Source organism: Micropterus dolomieu, linkage group LG05 (assembly GCF_021292245.1).
Source record: "Micropterus dolomieu isolate WLL.071019.BEF.003 ecotype Adirondacks linkage group LG05, ASM2129224v1, whole genome shotgun sequence".
NCBI lineage: Eukaryota > Metazoa > Chordata > Actinopteri > Centrarchiformes > Centrarchidae > Micropterus > Micropterus dolomieu.
This window is the reverse complement of record NC_060154.1, coordinates 656,311-676,047: the sequence shown is the minus strand read 5'-3', so window position 1 is coordinate 676,047 and position 19,737 is coordinate 656,311. Positions and strand designations below refer to the sequence as shown.

At 40.5% G+C, this 19,737-nt stretch overlaps 2 protein-coding genes across 2 annotated transcripts in view; one reads left to right on the top strand and one right to left on the bottom strand.

Annotated features, from left to right (window-relative positions):
• Nucleotides 1-265: 265 nt before the first annotated feature.
• Nucleotides 266-14,278, bottom strand: ntmt2 (N-terminal Xaa-Pro-Lys N-methyltransferase). The gene is made up of 4 exons (XM_046050530.1): nt 14,080-14,278; nt 5,624-5,796; nt 2,361-2,613; nt 266-625 (listed from the first exon to the last, which is right to left on the bottom strand). Exons 1-4 carry the CDS (start codon nt 14,276-14,278, stop codon nt 369-371), a joined length of 882 nt encoding a protein of 293 aa, XP_045906486.1. The 3' UTR covers nt 266-368.
• Nucleotides 14,279-19,276: 4,998 nt separating this feature from the next.
• Nucleotides 19,277-19,737, top strand: part of kifap3a (kinesin-associated protein 3a) — a 41,181-nt gene continuing 40,720 nt past the window's right edge. Inside the window, exon 1 of the mRNA XM_046048792.1 lies at nt 19,277-19,470. Coding sequence (XP_045904748.1) covers nt 19,430-19,470 — 41 coding nt within the window. The 5' untranslated portion in view covers nt 19,277-19,429. The remainder of the gene's footprint in view (nt 19,471-19,737) is intronic.

The window sequence follows — 19,737 nt, the reverse complement described above, 5'->3', positions numbered from 1 at the left end:
GAACAAGCTTCTTCCACAGTTAGCCTCCAGAGGACTGAGGGTCTATCTTGGACGTCATCGAGATACAAACCCCGGAGGTGGTCGGCTGACAATAAATTACAGTCTGGCCTTGTGGACATGCAGAGTGCTTCTGTAGACGTTTAATATCCATGTATATCATTTCTGTGCTGAGCAGAAAAAGAACTCGCCTCCATAAAATTGCCATCACGCCGTCCACACCGCTGTTTCGCGATTTATCTCCTGAAGATTTCTCTCAGTGTTGTTGTAGTTTTCAGAGACCTGATCACAAATCTAAACTTAAATAAATGGGGAATTACATGTGAATTCTGCCTTTTCTGGATTTTCCTCTTCATTTAAATGAATAATGTCTATTTCATAGCAATCATCCAGACAGGCATGATGATCTCAGGGAAGCCTTCCTGCCTCTCAACAGCCAGGACCTCCAGGCCGGCCTTTGCGATGATGCTCTTCATGATGTCCAGGTGGCGGCTGATGCTGCTGTCGATGGGGTCCAGCTTGCAGCCCTGCCGCGCCATATTGTCCTTAATTATGATGACCCCGTTTGGACGCAGACTCTTCTTACAGCGAAACAGGAAGTTCATCAGGTCCTTGTCTGTTAGATGGCCTGAAGAGAAATACGGGTAAGGAATGAAGAGAAACCAGTCACTACTGAGATACCTGTTTCTGTTTTCCTCCTACTGGCATACGCCAAAGCGGCCCTAGGCGGATGGAGTCAACAACTCTTGACATACAAACATGTTACATTGCTTCACGCATTGGTTGACCTTCTGCAATCTGGTGGCAAGACAGGAACTGATAAAAAAAAGCGAAAGATTATCTTTTAATTTTCCATCTAAACAAGCAAACAAGGCCAGCAGTCCTTGTCAGCAGCGCCTCCTGGAGGATCAAGAGGTATTTCCAGGTCTGATAAGATATCTATAATCTCTGAGGAGTCACTCCTGTCAGGTAATTGGAAATCAATACGAGTCTCACCTTTAAAAAAAAATGGGTATCCGCAGCAATTTACGTCCAATGTGGTCTTTATGCTGTGTTCACACTAAAAGCAAATCCAGTGTTTTGGGCGGCTTGATTACATACAAAGTCAATGCAAACATGCTAATTCCTGCAAATTAGCTCCAGCCGGTGCGGAAGATGCGTTTCTTGCGACATCCACTGGTTTGCTCGAGTTCAAATTTTTCAACTTGAGCGAGAAATTCGCATGACACTATGATGCGAAAGCCTATCAGCAGTGAGATTATCCAGATGTCACCGACAGCATCAGAGCCTTGTTTGGAGAAGACCAAGCAGAACGGGGGAGTGACGTGCCGCTGGCCAACAGAGAGCTGCTAAACTACAGGGATCAGCGCTGCAGCTTTTAGACAGAGAAACACCCGTAGCTGATCTGGATTCTTTCCCCGACAACTACGCCGCTTACCTGCGGGTAATTAGCTTTTTACTTTTACAACACTAATTTATCTTCACTCAAGCCTCGCAGCAGCTAGCTTCTGTGCACATCCGGTTCCACTGTTGTTGTTAGGGTTGGTTGGCACACAGAGCTCTGTTGGACTACTACTTCATATTTATATAAAAACCTGGACATTGCTTGGAGAAAGGAAAGCGAGAAAGTTGAATTACCTGGTGAGTTTAGAAAATATGTGTCTGTAACTTTATTCCATCTCTGGTACTTTACTGTGAACAAGTTAGCATAGCATAGCCCTGATCGATCCGAACTCCATTCAGAAAAGAAATATTTTAAAAGTTGTTGTCCTGCTGAATGACCTCATAAAGCATGAAGTCATATGTCTGTAACAAATCGGCATTATGTTGTGGTTATTGTACGGCATCAGTTTGATCCGTTTATTGCAATTAAATCACAGCAAAATGTTTCCTTTGGGTTCATCTAGCTGTAGTATTCGCGTATTATCGCGTTTTGTGTGGACACTTGGCAGTTGTCCAGCAATAAAACCTGCTCAAGGAAAGCATTGCGAGGATTAAATTCGCATTGTATGTGAACACATCATTAGGGTGTGGAGGTCCGGGTTGTGGATAGGCGTTTTGCACGTCTAACTTTTGCTCTGGAGGCCGCAGTTTTTATTGTTTTATTTTACCTTAATAAAAATATTTCCCTAACCTTAAAATAACCATTACCTGAAATTATCTACAATAACCACAGTCTTTCCCAGACAAATAGGATTAAATAATTAACAAAATGTTGGAATTAAATGTAATGAGGTTTGGCTGAATTGTCGAACATCGACATTTTGTCTTTTGGCATAGGGTTAAAATAAGACCGCACAGTGACTCTACATTTGCCCAACATGGCATCACTCTACGAGCAACGAGACCCTTCTCATACTTACATGCCACCCACTGCATCCAGATGACGTCGTACTTGTTTTTTGGAGGCGTGAACTCCTGCAGGTTGTAGCAATAGTAGGTCTCAATGCGGTCAGCGTCTTCACCGAGGTACTCCTCGTGTGCGTGGAGCAGGAAGTGCTCCATCATGTCCGCCATCTCCATTTTTTCAAACACGGGAAGGAGGACGCCTTTGGACACGCGGCCGATCCCGCAGCCACAGTCAAGGGCACAGTGTGTACCGGCCTTACCAGGACCCTGCACGTGAAGAAAAGGGATAAATCATTCAGTTCATTAAATTCAACCTTATTTAGGGGTTTATCTAGAGGATAAAGTCAGTGAAATACCTCGATTGAAGGGTTTTGGCTATAAAACTGAGGCAACCATAAAACGAAGAAGAGCTGGATTTATGTTTAACAGAAAACAAAATGTCAGTTTTCCTGCTGCATGTTATTACCATATCCATAAGTCATAGAGGAGTGTATTCTTTATTTTCCGTGTTGCCAGATGTCAGGCCTCTGCACCTCAAAAGCACCGACAGCACAAACAAGTCGACCCTCAGTTCCTCAGGGCAACGAAACTATGAACTTTACCACGAGGGAACAGAAAGTCACCTCGCTTGAGTCATGCTGGTTTTTCTTGCTTTTCATTTGGTATTCTGACCTCACTCCAACCCCTCCGCATTAGGGGCCCCAGTGTGTGATTGCATGAAAGATGGGGCCCTGAGGAGCTCTGTGCTTGTTACAGGAGGCTTCCTGGTTTGGGTGAATTACTGCCACATTGCTCCCTGTGTATGTACTTTAATCTGGATGTATTCTAAATCTTTTCCTACCACACTGGCTGTTAACGGAGATGTCAGGTTCAAACGGGAGCTGTTCACAGCCAGGGCGGAGACGGTACAGGACAAACTGCGCATACATCTGTAGAAGAGTTGGTGGATGTTTTTAGTTTATCATTCAGTGCATTTATATTAGAAGCTCACAAACAAAAGCCAAGACTCCACATTGAATCAAACATCACAAACTTCATCTCAGAAAGCAACTATTTGGAGAGCACTAAATACAGTTTGCCTTTCAGTCTTACTGACACGTACCACGCAGGTATAAGGCATTTGAACTCGTTTATGTGATGCTGTTACACCGTGTCACACTGAAGAAACGGTTTGCTGTTTTATCAACCCAGACCTTTCTGTAATACAGAGGTCATTTATTTTTCAGTTTTGCTAGCTATACAATAATTATGTCTATGATTTTTTTTTATTTTAGCCCTTTGCACAATATCTACCAACCAACAATTCATAAAACCACTATGTCAACCATATATTGTTATAGAAAACTGAGCCTGGATCTGCCATAAATGATCCAGTCACATCTCGTCGCAGATCCGAAAGCTACTGTCGCCACTCACAGCTTCTTATAAACTCTTTGTGTTTCACGACTTTAGTTTGGTTTAAGTTTGGTGTGGTCATGCTCAGGTTTTGTGGTACAACATGCTTCCCGTAACCTCTTTGCTGAAACAAAAGGATGCATAGTGTGTTCCATAGCCTGCGTAATAAACGACAGTCTATGGAAAACTGGCCCGCAGTCAGAGCCCCCTGCAGTTAACTTGGTGAGCTCATGGATGCATTGAGAACTGCTGTGCGGATTCATTTACAACACAAACTCTGTTCTTGGTGCAGTTTGGATGTGAGTGTACAAAAGTTTGACCTGAAATATGGTAGTGTTGTCTTTGTCTGATTATTTGGTTTCCAGCATCTGGCAATGCTGCTCTACAACTTCTCACTGGGTTTAAAATCAGTCCAATGGAGAAGCGTTTAGGCCTAAAAAACACAATACATCTCCTTCATAGAGACGGTACAAAAAAGGTATTGACTCTCTATCAGGTTTTACTGACTTGTTTTGCATTTCTGTGAATTTATTGTCTTGGCTTTAATGTTTTCCCGCCACAATGCAAGAGTTTTTTAGTCAATGAGAGATCTATGAACATTTTCTTAAGTGCACTCAGCATTTAATTAGTGAAAAGAGGGAGAATGGTAAGATTCTCATTGACTTGTGCTGATAAGGGCAATTATTTAAAGACGAAAAGAAATATAGACTAACTAGAACTCTTTAGGCTTTGTACTGATTTTAGTTGCATTTAAGACGACCTGATTAGTAATTACTTTTATCCTGTTTGGAGCTGAAAGTATTAGTGTCGATTAATTGACTACTCAAACGACAGAAATGATTCACCAAAGCCTCGGCTAACTTGTTAATGATTTAGGTCATTTACAAAGCAAACGTTTTCAGATTCAGGAATCTCAAATGTTGGAATCTGCTGTCTTATTACTGTTGTCAAGAGATCAATCAATAATGAAAATAACTGATAGACAGTCTTGATCAGCGGTCTCTGCAATGTTAACCTTATGAAACGTACATTACATAAAGCAAACCCTGTAATCTATCAGTGTCTCAAGACAGACAGAACCTAGAAAACAGACATTTATGGTAACATATTCACTATTCAGTATTGTATTACAGTATCACAGCTGAGCTGTGTTAAGACAGGGCTTGTTGTGTTTACATTAGCACCCATGCAAAAGGAGCCAAGTTCCTCTTTAAAGCATCCAGTCTTAGCAGGTTATAATTAGAGCTCCTGTAAAACTGATCCTCTAAATAACCCAGTCTCTGGCCAAAACCATTCCCCTGAATTAGCACTTGAACTCTCCCAAAATCTAAAAAAAACCCTCGCATACGTAAATGTTGAGACATATGATGTGCTACTGGTGGCTTCATACTTAGCGTATAGGCATTATCAATCTATACATCATATGCATCACATTGCGATTTATGAAAGTAAAGATATTTCTCAACAGAAACAACTAAGAAAAATCTCTTCCTTCCTCCACTGTTAACAAGTGCTAGTAAAGATGTCCATAGCACAAACTGACTGAGAGCTGTTGGCTCGACTTAGTCTGTGTGGGTGTTTATGGGGCTGGCATTAAGTCTGTGCTACTATTAGAAACTGAACTGAGGCCTCCTCCCACATGAAACAACATGGAATCCTTTGTACGCTGTCAGGATGATGAATTTCTCTCCCAAAACAGATTCGGACATTTATATTCAGAGATAGCTGCAGCAGAGTAAACTGATATACGGACGGTAGTTAGAAATCACAGTAATGTGTGTAAACGATGGAGAACCAGCAGCGCTTCTCAGATGTTCCCGTATCAGTTTCCCAGATCTGATTGAGCCTTTGATCTGTTAATAGTTAATATCTCATGACTCACCACAAACCTCTTCAGAAACTGCCGGGAACCCTCCAGATCAACATTGCTTATGTCCACAAAATCTCCCATCATGCCTTCCTCCGAGGCAGGAACATCCTCGTAGAACTGTTGAGCTCTGTAGTAGAACTGTTTCTCTCCTTTGATGTACTCACAGGTGACTGGAAACAGCTTCACTGACAGACAGAAAGAGATCATATTAACATATTAAGGGTTAAAATAAATTGGTAAATGTAATCTGTACTGAAAACCTTTATTGACAGAATCGCAACACTGTCCATTCCTTGCTAATTGACTCTTTAAAGGTCCCATATTATTATATTATATTATTATCCCATATAGTAAAACCTGTTCTGCATGTAAATTAGTGTAGAAATATGTTGCTAGGTAGTATAGTGAGACCATCCTAAGGTACCCTTCCCAGATACGTCTCTATGAGACACTTTGGGGCGTCTTGTACAGACCGGAAGTACTAGCTAGCCCCACGTTCGTGTTAAAGCCCCCCAAAAGCCCCCTAACCCTTACCTAGGGTGACCAGACATCCCCGTTTTCCTGGGACAGTCCCCGGTTTTGGTGGCCTGTCCCCGTCTGGAGCTGTCCCCGGAAATGTCCCCGTTTTTAACTGTGTGTTAATCATAGACTGTATAAGGTGTTAACAGACATGAAATCAGATTTTACGTGGCCAGAAACTGATTGATGTCCGCGGGAGCACGCGTAGCATGAAATATCATCGCTCCGTTTCTTTACATCTACAGCTGCTTTTATCTGGATCAAACAGACATAATGTGCAAATAAACATCACTTTATGTCGCAAAGGTTTGTCTTTGTGATACTTTAACAGTTCTTTTAACAGAATAATCACAATTGTGGCCAAACAAGTGTTTGCATTTTGTAGCGTAACCAGGCCTGACATTTACCTAATTATAGGCAATAACAGAAGCCTGTTGCTGCTGATGGATTGTGTGTTTGGTAGGCGTATGTCTAATATCTTTGTTTACATTTAGAAAATGGAATGTAGCCTATAATTAACAGGACTTACTGCTGAGTTACATATAAAATAAAGACATGATCTCTTTTGCAATTATCCTTATTACTCTAAATAATTACATTATTTAACCTGCTGTATACCGACCAATCCAATCCTTTTTACCTGTTAAAATCCCTTTAAATGCCCAAAACAACACATAAAATGCAGGATTCCACTTGCCAGAAAGTGATTGAAGCCTCTAATTATTGGCTGAAACGTTATTTCTTCCCTGAATTGACTTGTTTATATTCATGAGGGTTATATTTGATAGATTATAACTCACCTAGTACTTTTTTCCTGAGTCCTGAGTGCTGTGTTTTTGGGTTTTGATTCTGAGGGTTTGGTTTTGAATTTGCATGTTAGTCCTGTCATCTGTTCTGTTTAGTTCTGTTTAGTTTAGTCTGTGTTTTGGTTCCATGTCTTAGTTCCCAGTCCGTTGTTAATGTCTTAGTATCTACTCCTGGTTCGTGTACTTCAGTGTTTGTTATTTTGATCTGTTCCGTGTTTATTGTTGTCCTGTTCCCAGTCGGTTCCGTCTCTGTTCCCTACTCCATTCTGTTAGTCAGTTGTCATGTTTCCCGTTTTGAGGTTCGGTTCCTGGTCTTGTGTTCTCTGTTAGCCCTGCATCTTAGCTCCTAGTTCTGTGTCTCAGTTCATGTCTTAGTGTTTACTTTTGGTCTGTGTACTCCTGTGTAATGTTGCCCTTGTCTGCTCTGTGTTCTCTTTAATCTTAGCTTCTGTCTGTGTTCCTTGTTGGTGTTAGTTTATTTGTGATCTGTCTGCTTGTATTAGTTTATTTATATTACTCTGGTGTTTAGTGTTGAGTAACTTGTGTTTTGTCTTTTCCCCCCTCAGTAATCTGCCTGCCTCTCTCTCTGTTTTCCCTGCTGTCTCTCTCTCTGCCTCGTTAACCTTGATCCCTGTCACCTGTGTTGCTCCCGCCCTGCTCGTTAGTCCCTGTGAGTATATATACCTGGTGTTTCTGTTTAGTCTTTGTCTGGTCATTGTAGCGTGTTTACACTCTGTCCCATGTTGCTGTGTGTTGTTCTGCCAGCCCACCTTACTAGTTGTGTCATCCTGTTTGGATTTCTGTTGGATCACCCTGTTTTTGGACTCTGTTTGTCAGCCACTCAAATGTAAGTGTGCTCACTTTTGGTTTAATAAACCTTTTGAACTGTTCCTGCCTGTTTCCCGTGTCTGCACTTGGGTCCACCAACGTGCCTCACCACACAAACTGTGACATTTTTACCTCTTAAAATGCCTTTAAATGGCCAAAACAACACACATAATGCAGTATTCCACTTTCCAGAAAGTGACTGCAGCCTCTACTTATTGACTGAAAGCCAGTTTCTGCCTCAAAGTGACTTTCAGAAGAGTTATATTTGACAGATTATGAAACCGAAATTGTCCACCGTTTTTATTTCATATATAAGAACATATTTTTTTAATGACACACTGACCACCAAACCAAAAATGTCCCCGGTTTTCATTTCAGAAATCTTGTCACCTTACCCTTACCACAACCATCAGAAATGTTGGTATCTAAACCTAAGTCACGTACTTTATGCATGTTGACTGGCTAACCCTACAGCTGTGCACCTAGCAGGTAGGGTTAGCCTCCTTTGTGTTGCTGGGACGTAGCAAACAGTGGCTAAAGGGTACCTTTAGCGTAAAATACTTATGCTTTGTCACGCTGTCTGAAGCGTCAGATATGACGCAATAAGATGAGAATGTGTTGGTATAGCCTTTTACTGATGTTTACTGACTTTTGGGGATTACCAAAAGAAAGAGTTTGGTATGGTCAGCCATGTTTTTCGTTTACTTTCGACGTCATGCACCACCATGTCGGATATTTTAACCTGGAAATTTCCCATTCTCGAGCAGGCATCAGACCCACCGTCCAACCGAACACCAAGCGCTCATTCCATTCAGTGTATCTCACAGAAAGTTTTTACAGTAAAAAAGGAAAGTTGAGGCATTGCAGACGGAAGACAATCAGAGGGAAAACTAGAAAATATTTCCTCCAGAAAATCAGATCTAGTTTCACCAAAACCAGTGAATAAAGTTGTTTTTGTACAATAATCAGGGAGGCCTAGTGCTCCTACTAAATAACGTGTTTTTTAACAATAAAGAATGAAAATGAACATAAGATGGGACTTTTAGAGAGGAACTTCACACCAGGTTGAAAAGCAAGGTCTTCTTTGGTTAAAAGCTTGTTTCACCTCTGACCACAGCCAGCATCACTGGTGGTTGTGATCTGAAATGTGCTTTCTTGCACCTGTACATTGCTGCAGTAAGAAGAGGTCAGTAAAATCAAGATTTTCAGGGGGTGTTCAAAGAGCAGCATTCCGCTCTGATAACACTACTAGTGTTGTGGTTTTGGTGTTTCCTGCTTTATTTTGTTCAATCCTTCCTCTTGTGTTTATGTGTGCTTCACTTCCTTTCTCTGCCCCCCCCCTTCTCTGTATTATGTTTTTCCTTGTGTCAGGTGCATTTTACTTCCTGTCTTTTTGGTTAGTCGTTCTTTGTAGTCCTGTTGTTTTATGTTGAAGTGTTCTGCCTCTTGTTTCTTTGTCTAAATCTCTCTGTCTATGTTGAGTGTTTCCACCTGTGCCTCATTAATCACCTCCCTTCTTGTATATTTAAGGGAGTGTCTTCCTATTGTTTGTTGTTGCTTCATCACTTGGAAATTGTTGAGAATCCCAGCCTGATTTCTGTACCTGGATCTTGATCACTGTGTATTGTCTTTTGTATCTCACCTGCCTTCCCTGCTTGGATCACTGCTTTTATTTTGGTTTCTGGACTATGGAATTATTTTTCCTGTTGGAAGGCCTATCTCACCATCTAAAGACGTTTTTTCACCGCTGTTTTAATAAACTCTAAAAGTGTACCAGCTCCGTCTTGGTGTGTCCGATCCCCTGTTTCTGTGTGTATCCCCTTGGCCAAATGCAACAACTCTAAATGGAAAGTTTAAAAATCGACGCAGCAGAATCAGAGATACTGTCTGCACATTCTTCATCCTGGCGCCTTCAGTTACTCTTTCACATGTACTCCAGCTGTTTAGCATTAGACTTCCATAAAGTCCAAACCCAAGCTGAAATAACCCCTGATGACGACATCATCAACAAATAAATTTAAAAAAAAAAAGTCTCTTAACAACAACTGCAAAACATTCTGACAGTAAGTCATGCAAATAATCACTCACAGACCAACTAACATCACCATCATAAAACAAAACATCTGTTAAGGCTGATGTTATATTAGTTAAAGTTTTAGTTAAGTAATTAGATTAATAACAGGTTATTTCCAACAATAGACACGACACGGCGCTGGCCTGCTGTGTATGGAGAGGAACGCTGTTTACAATCTCAAAGGAAATGTAGAACGATAATTTGATTACCAGAAGACTATAAATAAGGAAGTGCTGCACTGCTTTTACACTCTGCTCAGCTGTTACATGACACAAGATAACATGCTGGTTGATTACTCTACAAACTTTGTACGCTGCCAATTAGCAAAAAGTTAAAATTGAGAAATTTCAGAGGACTAATCTTTAGCCAGAACAACAACAGTTCTCAATCATGGTAGATATTGTTTAGAAAGTGTTCAATTATGTGTTTTGTACGACAACACTCTTCTTTTATGATCTCTTGTCCGTGACATACTGTGACATTAAGAAATAAAACAACTGGCTTCTTAAACTATCCCAGCCTCTCACTGTCACAGTTCTGCTGAGCTGAAATAAATCCTGCAGAATGAACGCAACATTTCCAAAGGCTTAGATGACACGTTCCTGCCGTAGAGAGGGGGGGAGTGGACGGGGGTTGGGGTCGCAGGGGAATGTTTGTCCGCTTGTCGAGGATCTCCAGTGGCAGAATTCATGACACCACAGTGAAACCTTAAGAGGGGGGGATTTATTTCCACATGGACTCCCTCGTTCATGCTAGAAACATCAGGAAGAGGCGGAGAGCCAACAAAGGGACTGAATCGTTCAGCACCTGGAAGTCACGTTGAAAACAAGGTGTAGAAACACAGTTCATGCCGTGACTTTCCTGGCAAGTGCCCACTTGGTATTGAAATGTTTGAGGATTGAAGCACCTAATTATGGCAGTTACATGTCATGTGACCACTCAGGAAGGCTTCCAGAGGACGGGTAAGTATAGAAACATCGAGCAAGACCAAGAGAGGTGGAGGGCAGCGTGACAACATACACATCTGCCAAGGAAGTGTCAATCCAGTGTCACCGTGTTCTTCTATCTCACACCTCCAAAGTGGGCCAGCTCATTAGAAGTTGAGAGGCGAGAATGACCTTTGACCTTTGATGTAAGAGATTGGTTAAGACAGCTGATCAAACGCTGCAGAGTCTGAGGATTTATGTTTGTTTCCGATGTCCTAGGGCTAAATTTAAATCCAGTGATACCCCTCCAGCCAGTGTACAGTATACTTATTTTAGGTTTACTCATTTTGCTTGACATTTACTGCATAAAGACATAAAAAGATAAAATATATATAATTCATTCTGTCCATTTAAAGCTGTCACGGCTGTTAGTAAATAATCTGACCGCAGCCCTCTGACTGTCATGTATAGCACTGAATGACATGAGTTAGTGCTTTCAGGCTTGACATGCCATGCCATTAATGGGCCTTGTATCAAGTTAGTAGTAAGAGAGTAAGGCGTCTTTGAGCCAGAATGGCCAGCAGGTCAGGATCTCCTGTTTCTGCAGCAGTTGTACGCTCTGGAGAGAATTAGGTTAAACTCACACTTAACACCATCTACAACGTCAAGTAGCCAACAGTCATGATGAAGAGCTTGTTAAAGGCTCGTTAATTTACGAAAAAATGTATTTCTCCTGGTGCTTTTACGGTACATCTGCCAGTGAGAACCACCAGAGCTGTAGCCAGAGCAACTTCAGTGAAGTGCCGGGTGGATGGATTCACTTTTATTTGTTAAGATACTGTTTCAGCATTAACTCTAAAACCCTAAAACCCCAAACTGTGGTTTTTATGTGCATGTCTGGATGCACATAAAACAAACCAGATAACAAATTTTGCTTAAGCGGCAGGACTCTAGCTGTTTCCCTTGATCAAGTCTTTATGATAAGCTAGGCTAATTTCCTGACTCCAGCTCTGTACTCAACACACATTAGAGCTGCAACGATTAGTCAATTAATTGATTAGTCGGTCGGAAGAAAATTAATCGACAACTATTTTGACAATTGATTAATTCTTTCAGTCATTTTTTAAAGCAAAAAGAGTCTTTGGGTTTTGGACTGTTGGTTGGACCAAAGAAGCAATGTGAAGACATCACATTGTGCTCTGGAAAATTGTGATGAGCATTTTTCACAATTTCTTGACATTTTATACACAAAACAAGTAGTCAATTAATCGTGACAATAATCGGCAGATGAGTCTATAATGAAAGTAATCGTTAGTTTCAGCCCTAACACACATTAGGCACTTTCACACTGCCCTATTTCCTGGGATTATTACTCCAATATGCCGGCTCACTGCGCTGTATGAAAGGTATGGATGGGGGTCAGATTTGATCTGAATGTAGGTAGTAAAAGAGCCGGAACGATGTCTGTGAAAAGCCACAGTTTATTGCGGGACCCCTGTGTGAAAGCAGCTATTATCCATCAGACCATCTCAATCCCAGAAAGAAATCAAATACCGTATTTCCAAAAATGTGAAATATTTAAGTTAAAATGGTAAACATTAGGTGTGTGAGGAGATCTCGTGCAAAAAGTTTGTAGTGGCAGGATTTTGGGTACCCAGTAGAAACAATAAATAGCAACAGAGTGACAGACACAAAACAACATGTAATACACCTGCATTGTTTTACATTTTGTGACTTTAAGTTGAATATAAGACAATCTTTCCAGTCATATATTGCGTCATTGAAGATTTCTTAAAGTGTTAAAATATCATCTCGACAATATTGTGAATTGTCTCATGAGCTTAGTGTATCTTAACATCCCACATTTTTTTAGTAAAATCTGAGCAAATCACCTTTTTAACAAACTCACTGCGTCAAAATTCAAAGGCACTGACTGCGACTAAAGGCCTGGAAGATGTTTCTCCCATCTGTATGTAAAGTTTTGTTCAGAGACATTCTGATTTCTTCTATCCATATACAGAGTTTGGGAATCACATTAAAATAACAGCTCAGTTCCAGTGTTACTTTTTTGAGCCTTTCTCCCAACATAAAGAGAAATGAACTAATCATGATGTTCGCTGCGCTGGGCCACGCACATTGATTTTGGAGGTGTGTGCACCAGACCAAGTAAGGCTGTAGCAGAAAAACTCTGAGTGTAGTGAATTGAACAAAGCAGTGTTTAATTACTAAACATATCAATTGTAAGATTAAGATTTTGCTTTTCCAACAGGGTGTTTGCATTTTACTGTCTTGTAAAGTATGAGATCCCCATTTAGCTTAGAATAAGGACTGAAAACCCCAGAAACCTGTTTCAGATTTTCTGGAAGGCTGAGAAAAACTGTGTATAAAAGTGCCCTTATTAGCACTTTCATTCACAATGCTCAGGTGGTTGCACTTGCGTCTCTTTACAGGAACCAAAAACAAACTCATCAATCCCAAATACCCAAATTTGTATGCATCGATTCATGCAGACTCATTTAAGACTTGATAACAAGGCAGATAAACCCACAGCACCATACACCCTCCATGCAGCTTTTGATGAGAGCATCTGCAAAACAAGTATGTAGTATTTCCAAATATTGGATTATAATGGCGTGGTATGATATTTGAATTGTAGCAGCACAAACCAGAGTATTGGCTATCACAGAGATTTATTGTTGTGGGAAACCCCAAAGCTCGTAATCATTGCCAGAGTTTGTGTGTGTTTTATCACGTTTTATATTAACCCTGTACACTTTACAATACTGCTGATGCTTTCCAAAGATGTCTGTATTTTCCTACCTTCTAGGTAGCCATTGTTTTCCATTCATTAACTACTATATGTAAATCAACTTCAGACAACTGATCAGTCACAGTGAACATCAGGTTTGCTTTGATTTTTCTTTTTGTTGCATCATTATGGGTAATGCGGCACAGAGTTTTTAATCAATGTGCACTTTAAAAGCATTACCTGTTGATTAGTATGTGACTTTTACTAAACTAATTAGAACGTGATGTTGACTGAGCTGCAAGTTTAAAGCCCTCATGAGTTATTTTTTAAGAATGGAAACTAATGGCTGTCTGGAACAAAAACTGTAGGAAATAAAATGTTTTTTTTAATGTTAAAACATCAACAGCAATGTAAAGTGATTTGTACCCAACTCCAAACCACAGGCCCGCTTCTTCAGCTTTTCCCAATCCTTAATGGAGTCAAGGGTCAAGAACAGGTTGTAAATTGTGACCTCTTGACTGTGGGACTGGTGTGAGGCTGGCTCTCTGTGTGGCCCTTCTTCTTACCTAGAGGAATATTCTCAATCAGGTACAGGTAGCTGGCGAAGAACTCGCTCCTCAGCGTGTGGTGCAGGTGGAAGGACATGCTGTGGCGACACATGGTGTCGTCTGTCTCTTTCCAGCGATCCCTGAACGCCTGGTGAGCGGCCTTGTACGCAAGGTTTGGTGATGAGCTGCTGCTTTCATCTTCAACCGAAATCTCCATTTTGGCTGTGCGGCCTTGTCACTGAGCAGCGCTGTTATCCTGAGGGGGTTTGACTGAGCAACGGTAGAGGAGAGTAACACTGAATGGTTTCGGTGCCTGTTTGGGACACTGTTTCTCCAGCTGCTGCTATATCTGTCTAGCTGAGTGTTCAACACGTCTCTGCCAGAGTTCAAGTGATCGGCAGAGATCTTTTTCACGGGGCGGCGCTCAGGACGTCCCGCCAGATTTACAGATCGCCTGCTTGGGACACTGTCTTTGATAGGGTGAGGGAGGGGGGCCGGGTTATGGAGAGAGACGCCTGCTGTCTCAGGACAAACGGAGGCAACAGCATTTCATGCTTTAAATTCCAGCAGCACATGTCCATACTGTACGTCTGACCTAAAGCCCATGCTGCCGTGTAACGTGGCCCTAATATTAGCCACATCTTATGTTTGTACAACAACGTACGTTCATCAGTGTATCCTGGTTTATTTTGAAGTTGTTTCGCCCCTGGTGTCGTTGTGTTGTTCTGCTTTCTGTCAGTGTTATTTGAGTGTTTTCACCTGTGTTTTGTTTGTTACCTTCCTTTTGTGTATTTAAGTCTTTGTCTTTGCTTTAGCTGTAGTCATGCTAGTTGTCATGCGTCCCAGCTTTGTATTTTACCTGGATTTGACCACTGTGCAGTCCCTCCAGTATTTTGCAATGTCACAAAAACGAACAAATCCCTGCAAAATGTTGTCATACTGCAGCTCGTCACCTCCTTGTTTACAAGACGCAGCAGACATCATACCGTCTCTCAAATTTGCTGACAAAAAAAATAAAAATACAGTAGCCAGATCTTCCTTACCAAAGTGGGGAAACTGTTCTGCAGAATGTTTCAAAAGTTAAAAACGTCACATCTACCTATACCTAAAACCTGCAGTTTTCACTCAATCAATTTCATAACAAAAAACAGCACAACTTTCAGTGCAAATATTTAGAAAAGGATTTTTTGGATTTCAGAGTTATCAGAATCAGACTCAGAAGGAGCTTTATTGCCAAGTAGTGTTTTACACATACAAGAAATTTGCTTTGGTAAGTAGAGTAATAGACATAAATAGATGTAGAAATATATAAAGATAAAAATAAAAAAAAGCAACTTATATAAGAATAATAGAAGAATAGAGAAAAATAATACAACTATTTACAGAGAAAGAACAACATGGCAGATATTTACATGTGCATTACTCTGGTATGTTTTGTTCAGACGTATTGCAAAGGAAGAGGATGTTGTGAACATAAATATATAAATTGACAATATAAAAAACTAAAAATAACAATAAAACAACAACGATTAACAACAAATATGTGCCAGGTTCGTGCATGATATGAAATGAAGCGATATTTACATGTGCAGAGACGATTGTATTATTTATCAGTGGGGGGCCCCTGCCTGCTTTGTTTTTTATGTATGTTTTTTTCCCCCATTACTTTATTAAACTCTGTAGACGATACCTGCTCCACCTTGGTGTCTGCATTTTGGCTCAGAGCCCGTGTTTCTCTGTGTTTATGCTTTGCATAACAAAACAAAAAGCAATATGATGAAAAAAAAAAATGATACCGAAAAGATGATACTCTCACTGACGCCTCTTTTTAGGTTTGACCTCAGGATGAATTACAGGACTGTACTTCGTTGATTTAAGTAGCTGTTAGTTCCCATTCTTGGCTTAACATATAAATGGACAGCTTTGCAGATGACATGTCTAAACCACAATGGCTGCAGACGTGGTGTCTGTTTTTATTGAGTAGGACGGGGTATGAAACTTGCATCTCTAAAGCTGCGTGCAAATCCTAAACTGTCAAACAAAAACAAACGATCTACGTGTGCTCTTGTAGCAGCAGTAATCATTCAGTCAGTTGCCAGGGAATACTGTATATTTTTGTCCCCTAAACACAAATAATATTCTGACACTGAATGTCCATCACGAGCCACAGACTAAAGTTAGTGTGGTGACATCAGCTGTCACTGAGTGGTGCTGAGACATGCAAATACTTTCTGTATTGATTACACCTACTTGTCATTTGGTGATCTCTCACTTGTAACTTTATTTAACTGGCTACAAGGCTGGTGTGGCGTTTATATGGGAAGTTAATCAAGTTTATGTTTTATTATGAAGTCTCAAAAGTCTTATTTAACGTCTTTTCAAAATAAATAATCAAGTGTCTCTTGTAATGTTGCAGTGATCTTCTTTATTCTGTCTTCATTCAAGATATGAAGAACAATTTCTAGTAAATTCTTTAGCAGGTGTTTGCCTTGTTTTAAGAAAACAAAACTTTTAGGACTCAATAGATTTTTGCAGAGTTTTATTTGCGACCACTTCTCGTTTAAACACTCTCTTCCTGGGTAATGTGTTAACAAGCAAAACCTGCAGAGGACATGAATAAATATAACAATACAACCTTACTTCAGGTCACGTTCAGTTACTGAACCCTGACTCACACTGGTGGCTTCTGTGACTTCAGCCTGCACCCAGAGCATCCATCATATCTGCAGATACATTCCTTTCTAAAAGAGGAAGAACTGCTTTATCCTTTGAGAAGAACATGTATATTTTATACAGTAATATTAGTTGCACATTAGGCATTATAAAAAGTAAGTGTATGTCTAATAATTTGAATGCCTGGTTTTAAAATATTCTCATTCATACATTGTGTGAGCAACGTACTGAATAAAGCTGTGAACTTACTCCTGTGCTCAGGCACCTATTAGTACTAAGAGACATTTGCTACAAAGTACTAATACTGCACTGTAGAAAGTATAAGTCCTGCATTGAAAATGTTACTTTAGTAAAAGTATGTAAGGATAATCAGGAAAATGTACTTTTTGGAATTTGGCAAAAGCACTCAAACAGTAAAATGTCCCGGTGCCTGTTGTACTATGCGTTAATGTAAAGCAGGATGTTACTGTTGTAGTTGTTGAGCTGAAGCTCATTTTGAACTATTTTGTATTGGATTGCAGCTAAAAATTATTTCCATTCTGGATCAATCTGCTGATTATTTTCTCAATTAATCAATTGATTGTTTGGTTTGTAAAGATTCTGCCGTCACAGTTACCCAGAGCCCAACGTGACACCTTCACAACGCTTGTTGTGTCCAATTATTATTCTATAATTAGAGTTTTTATTTAAACATTAAATGCACAACAGACGGCATAGTTATTGTACAAGAAAATGTCCCATGTCCAGAAGTAAGCACACATATTTTGCACCAGAATAACAATTCAACAATCACAGTAGCCTAACTTATTAATGCTGCAGCCAAGAAGGCGTTCCCTGACCTCTCAAGGCTTTCATCTTCACTATTGATTCTGGCCAACACGTATTCATAGACCACTATTTCTGACATAATTTCTATCCATTGCTTAAACTCTGAAGGTGATGAGCTTTTCCATAATCGGAGAATCGCACAGGTCGCAGTTACTGTCTCCTCCTTGGTCAAAGAAAAGTCATATTTTGATATTTGCAGCACCTTGTGGAAACATTACAGTTATTATAATCATCAAAAGCAGCAAATCTTCACATGTGAGATGCTGAACCATCAAATGTTTTTACATGAAAAATGAAAATAGTTGCCAATTAATTGTCTTTATAGTCTCTTTAGTGGTGATATGTCTGATGGTGTCTGGATTACTTTGTTATTTTTGTTATTCTGATCTGTTACTTCTTACTTTGATATGTTTAGTGTTCAGTACTTGTTATGTCTGCTCACCTCCAGTAATCTGCCAGTCAGCCAGTCTCTCTGTTTTCCCTTCTGTCTCTCTGCCTCGTTACCCCTGATCCCAGTCACCTGTGTTGCTCCCGCCCTGCTCGTTAGTCCCTGTGTATAATTGTTTGGTGTTTCTGTTCATTCCCTGTCCGGTTGTTGTCATGTGCAGTTTTTTGTTGTGTGAAGAAGCTCTGTCTGTTTTTGGATTTGTGTTTTCCCCTTCCCCTTCCCCTTCCCCTTCCCCTTCCCCTTGTGGATTCTCTTTTGGATTCAGCCACTGCTTGTAAGTGCGCTCACGTTTGGTTTAATAAATCTTTGAACCATACCTGCAAGCCGTGTGTCCTGCATTTGGGTCCTCCAACCTGCCTCACCACAAAACAAAGTAACACAATGACAGAAGGTATGGCTACAGTGGTGGGTTTCATGCACTTCCTGTAATAAATAAATCATGTAAAAGCAAAAATCCTATCAGATCAGGATTAAGGACCCTGGGACAAAATCTTACCAGACAGGGGTCTGTGGTCTAATTTGTGTCCGATTAGGGGTCCTTGATGTTTTTTTTTTTAACCTTCGTTGGGTAAGGAGAAGACTCAAGTAAAAGAATCAGAATGAGCTTTATTTGCCAGATATGTGTACACATATGAGGGATTTGACTCAGGGTCAGGGTGCTTGCTTATATAATAATAAAATCACACACGGGCTACAGTATAGAAAACACATATATACACACTATAAACAAAAACAATACAGACTGAGATAATAGTGCAATCAGCAGAGGTAAATTATTATCATATGTACACAGTGTGATGGAGCACAGTGTAAAGGAAGCTGGAATATATAAATAAGTATTATGTGCAGGTGTTCTGTACTTGAGTTAGGTGGATTTGGTATACAGTACATAGAAAATACATTATGATAATATGAACAGCTCTGAAATAGAGAACGATGAATAAATAATAATTGGTAACCGCTGAACAGGTGGCTGGGGGTCACAGTGAGGCAGACATCAGCTGTGTGAACAGTAGCCTACTTTATCATTACATTTAAATTTGTAAATTCATTATACTTCCTAATTTATTGTCATTTCTGTCACTTAGTATGTACACATGAGGATTGAGTAAAGTTACATTCCCCCACAGGCTTCAGAGCAGCAGTTTATTATTTTCTCCAGGTCTGATTCCGAAGAATAAAATTACAGATGAAAGCTCAATCATAAAAATGAAAACCTCATCTGTTGCTGCAGCAGCCTCGTCATCCTCGGCTACAGGTGGCAGTGCAGCTAACTACAGGTGCGAACGTGCCTTCCGGTGCATGCTGGGAGCTGTGCCGCCGCCCTGGCAACGAGCTGAGGAGATAAATAACATCCGCCCTGTGTGCATCAGCATCAGCTGGATAAACACCTGATGTGGGCTTTCTTTCCTTTCTGAAATGGACAGTTTGCAAGCAGGAGATCCGCGGTACCTGAAAAGGTAACACAGCTGTTCGCTTGTTTACGTTTGTCACCGTGAATCCCAGCAGAGGCTCAGCTGCTGCAGGGCTGACCGACTCTCCCAAGAACCGTGATAATAATAATAATAACAACAACAACAACAACGTGCATTTTGTGGAAGTGCGACCATCTAAAGGCAGCAAACAGTAGTTACCGGTAACAGATCTGTTTCCTGTCTAGGTTGTGGAAATGTCGACCAAGACGTGTAAGAAAAATCGATGCGTCATTTTGAGGGTTTAAAATGAAT

Bases quoted from the DNA above. Each gene is read 5' to 3' on its own strand.
- ntmt2 (XM_046050530.1), bottom strand. From the start codon at position 14,278: ATGGAGATTTCGGTTGAAGATGAAAGCAGCAGCTCATCACCAAACCTT. The intron at 2,614-5,623 runs GTGAGTCATGAG...CTTCACGTGCAG, and splicing joins AGTTTCTGAAGAGGTTTGTG to GGTCCTGGTAAGGCCGGTAC. The intron at 626-2,360 runs GTAAGTATGAGA...ATTTCTCTTCAG, and splicing joins CTGGATGCAGTGGGTGGCAT to GCCATCTAACAGACAAGGAC.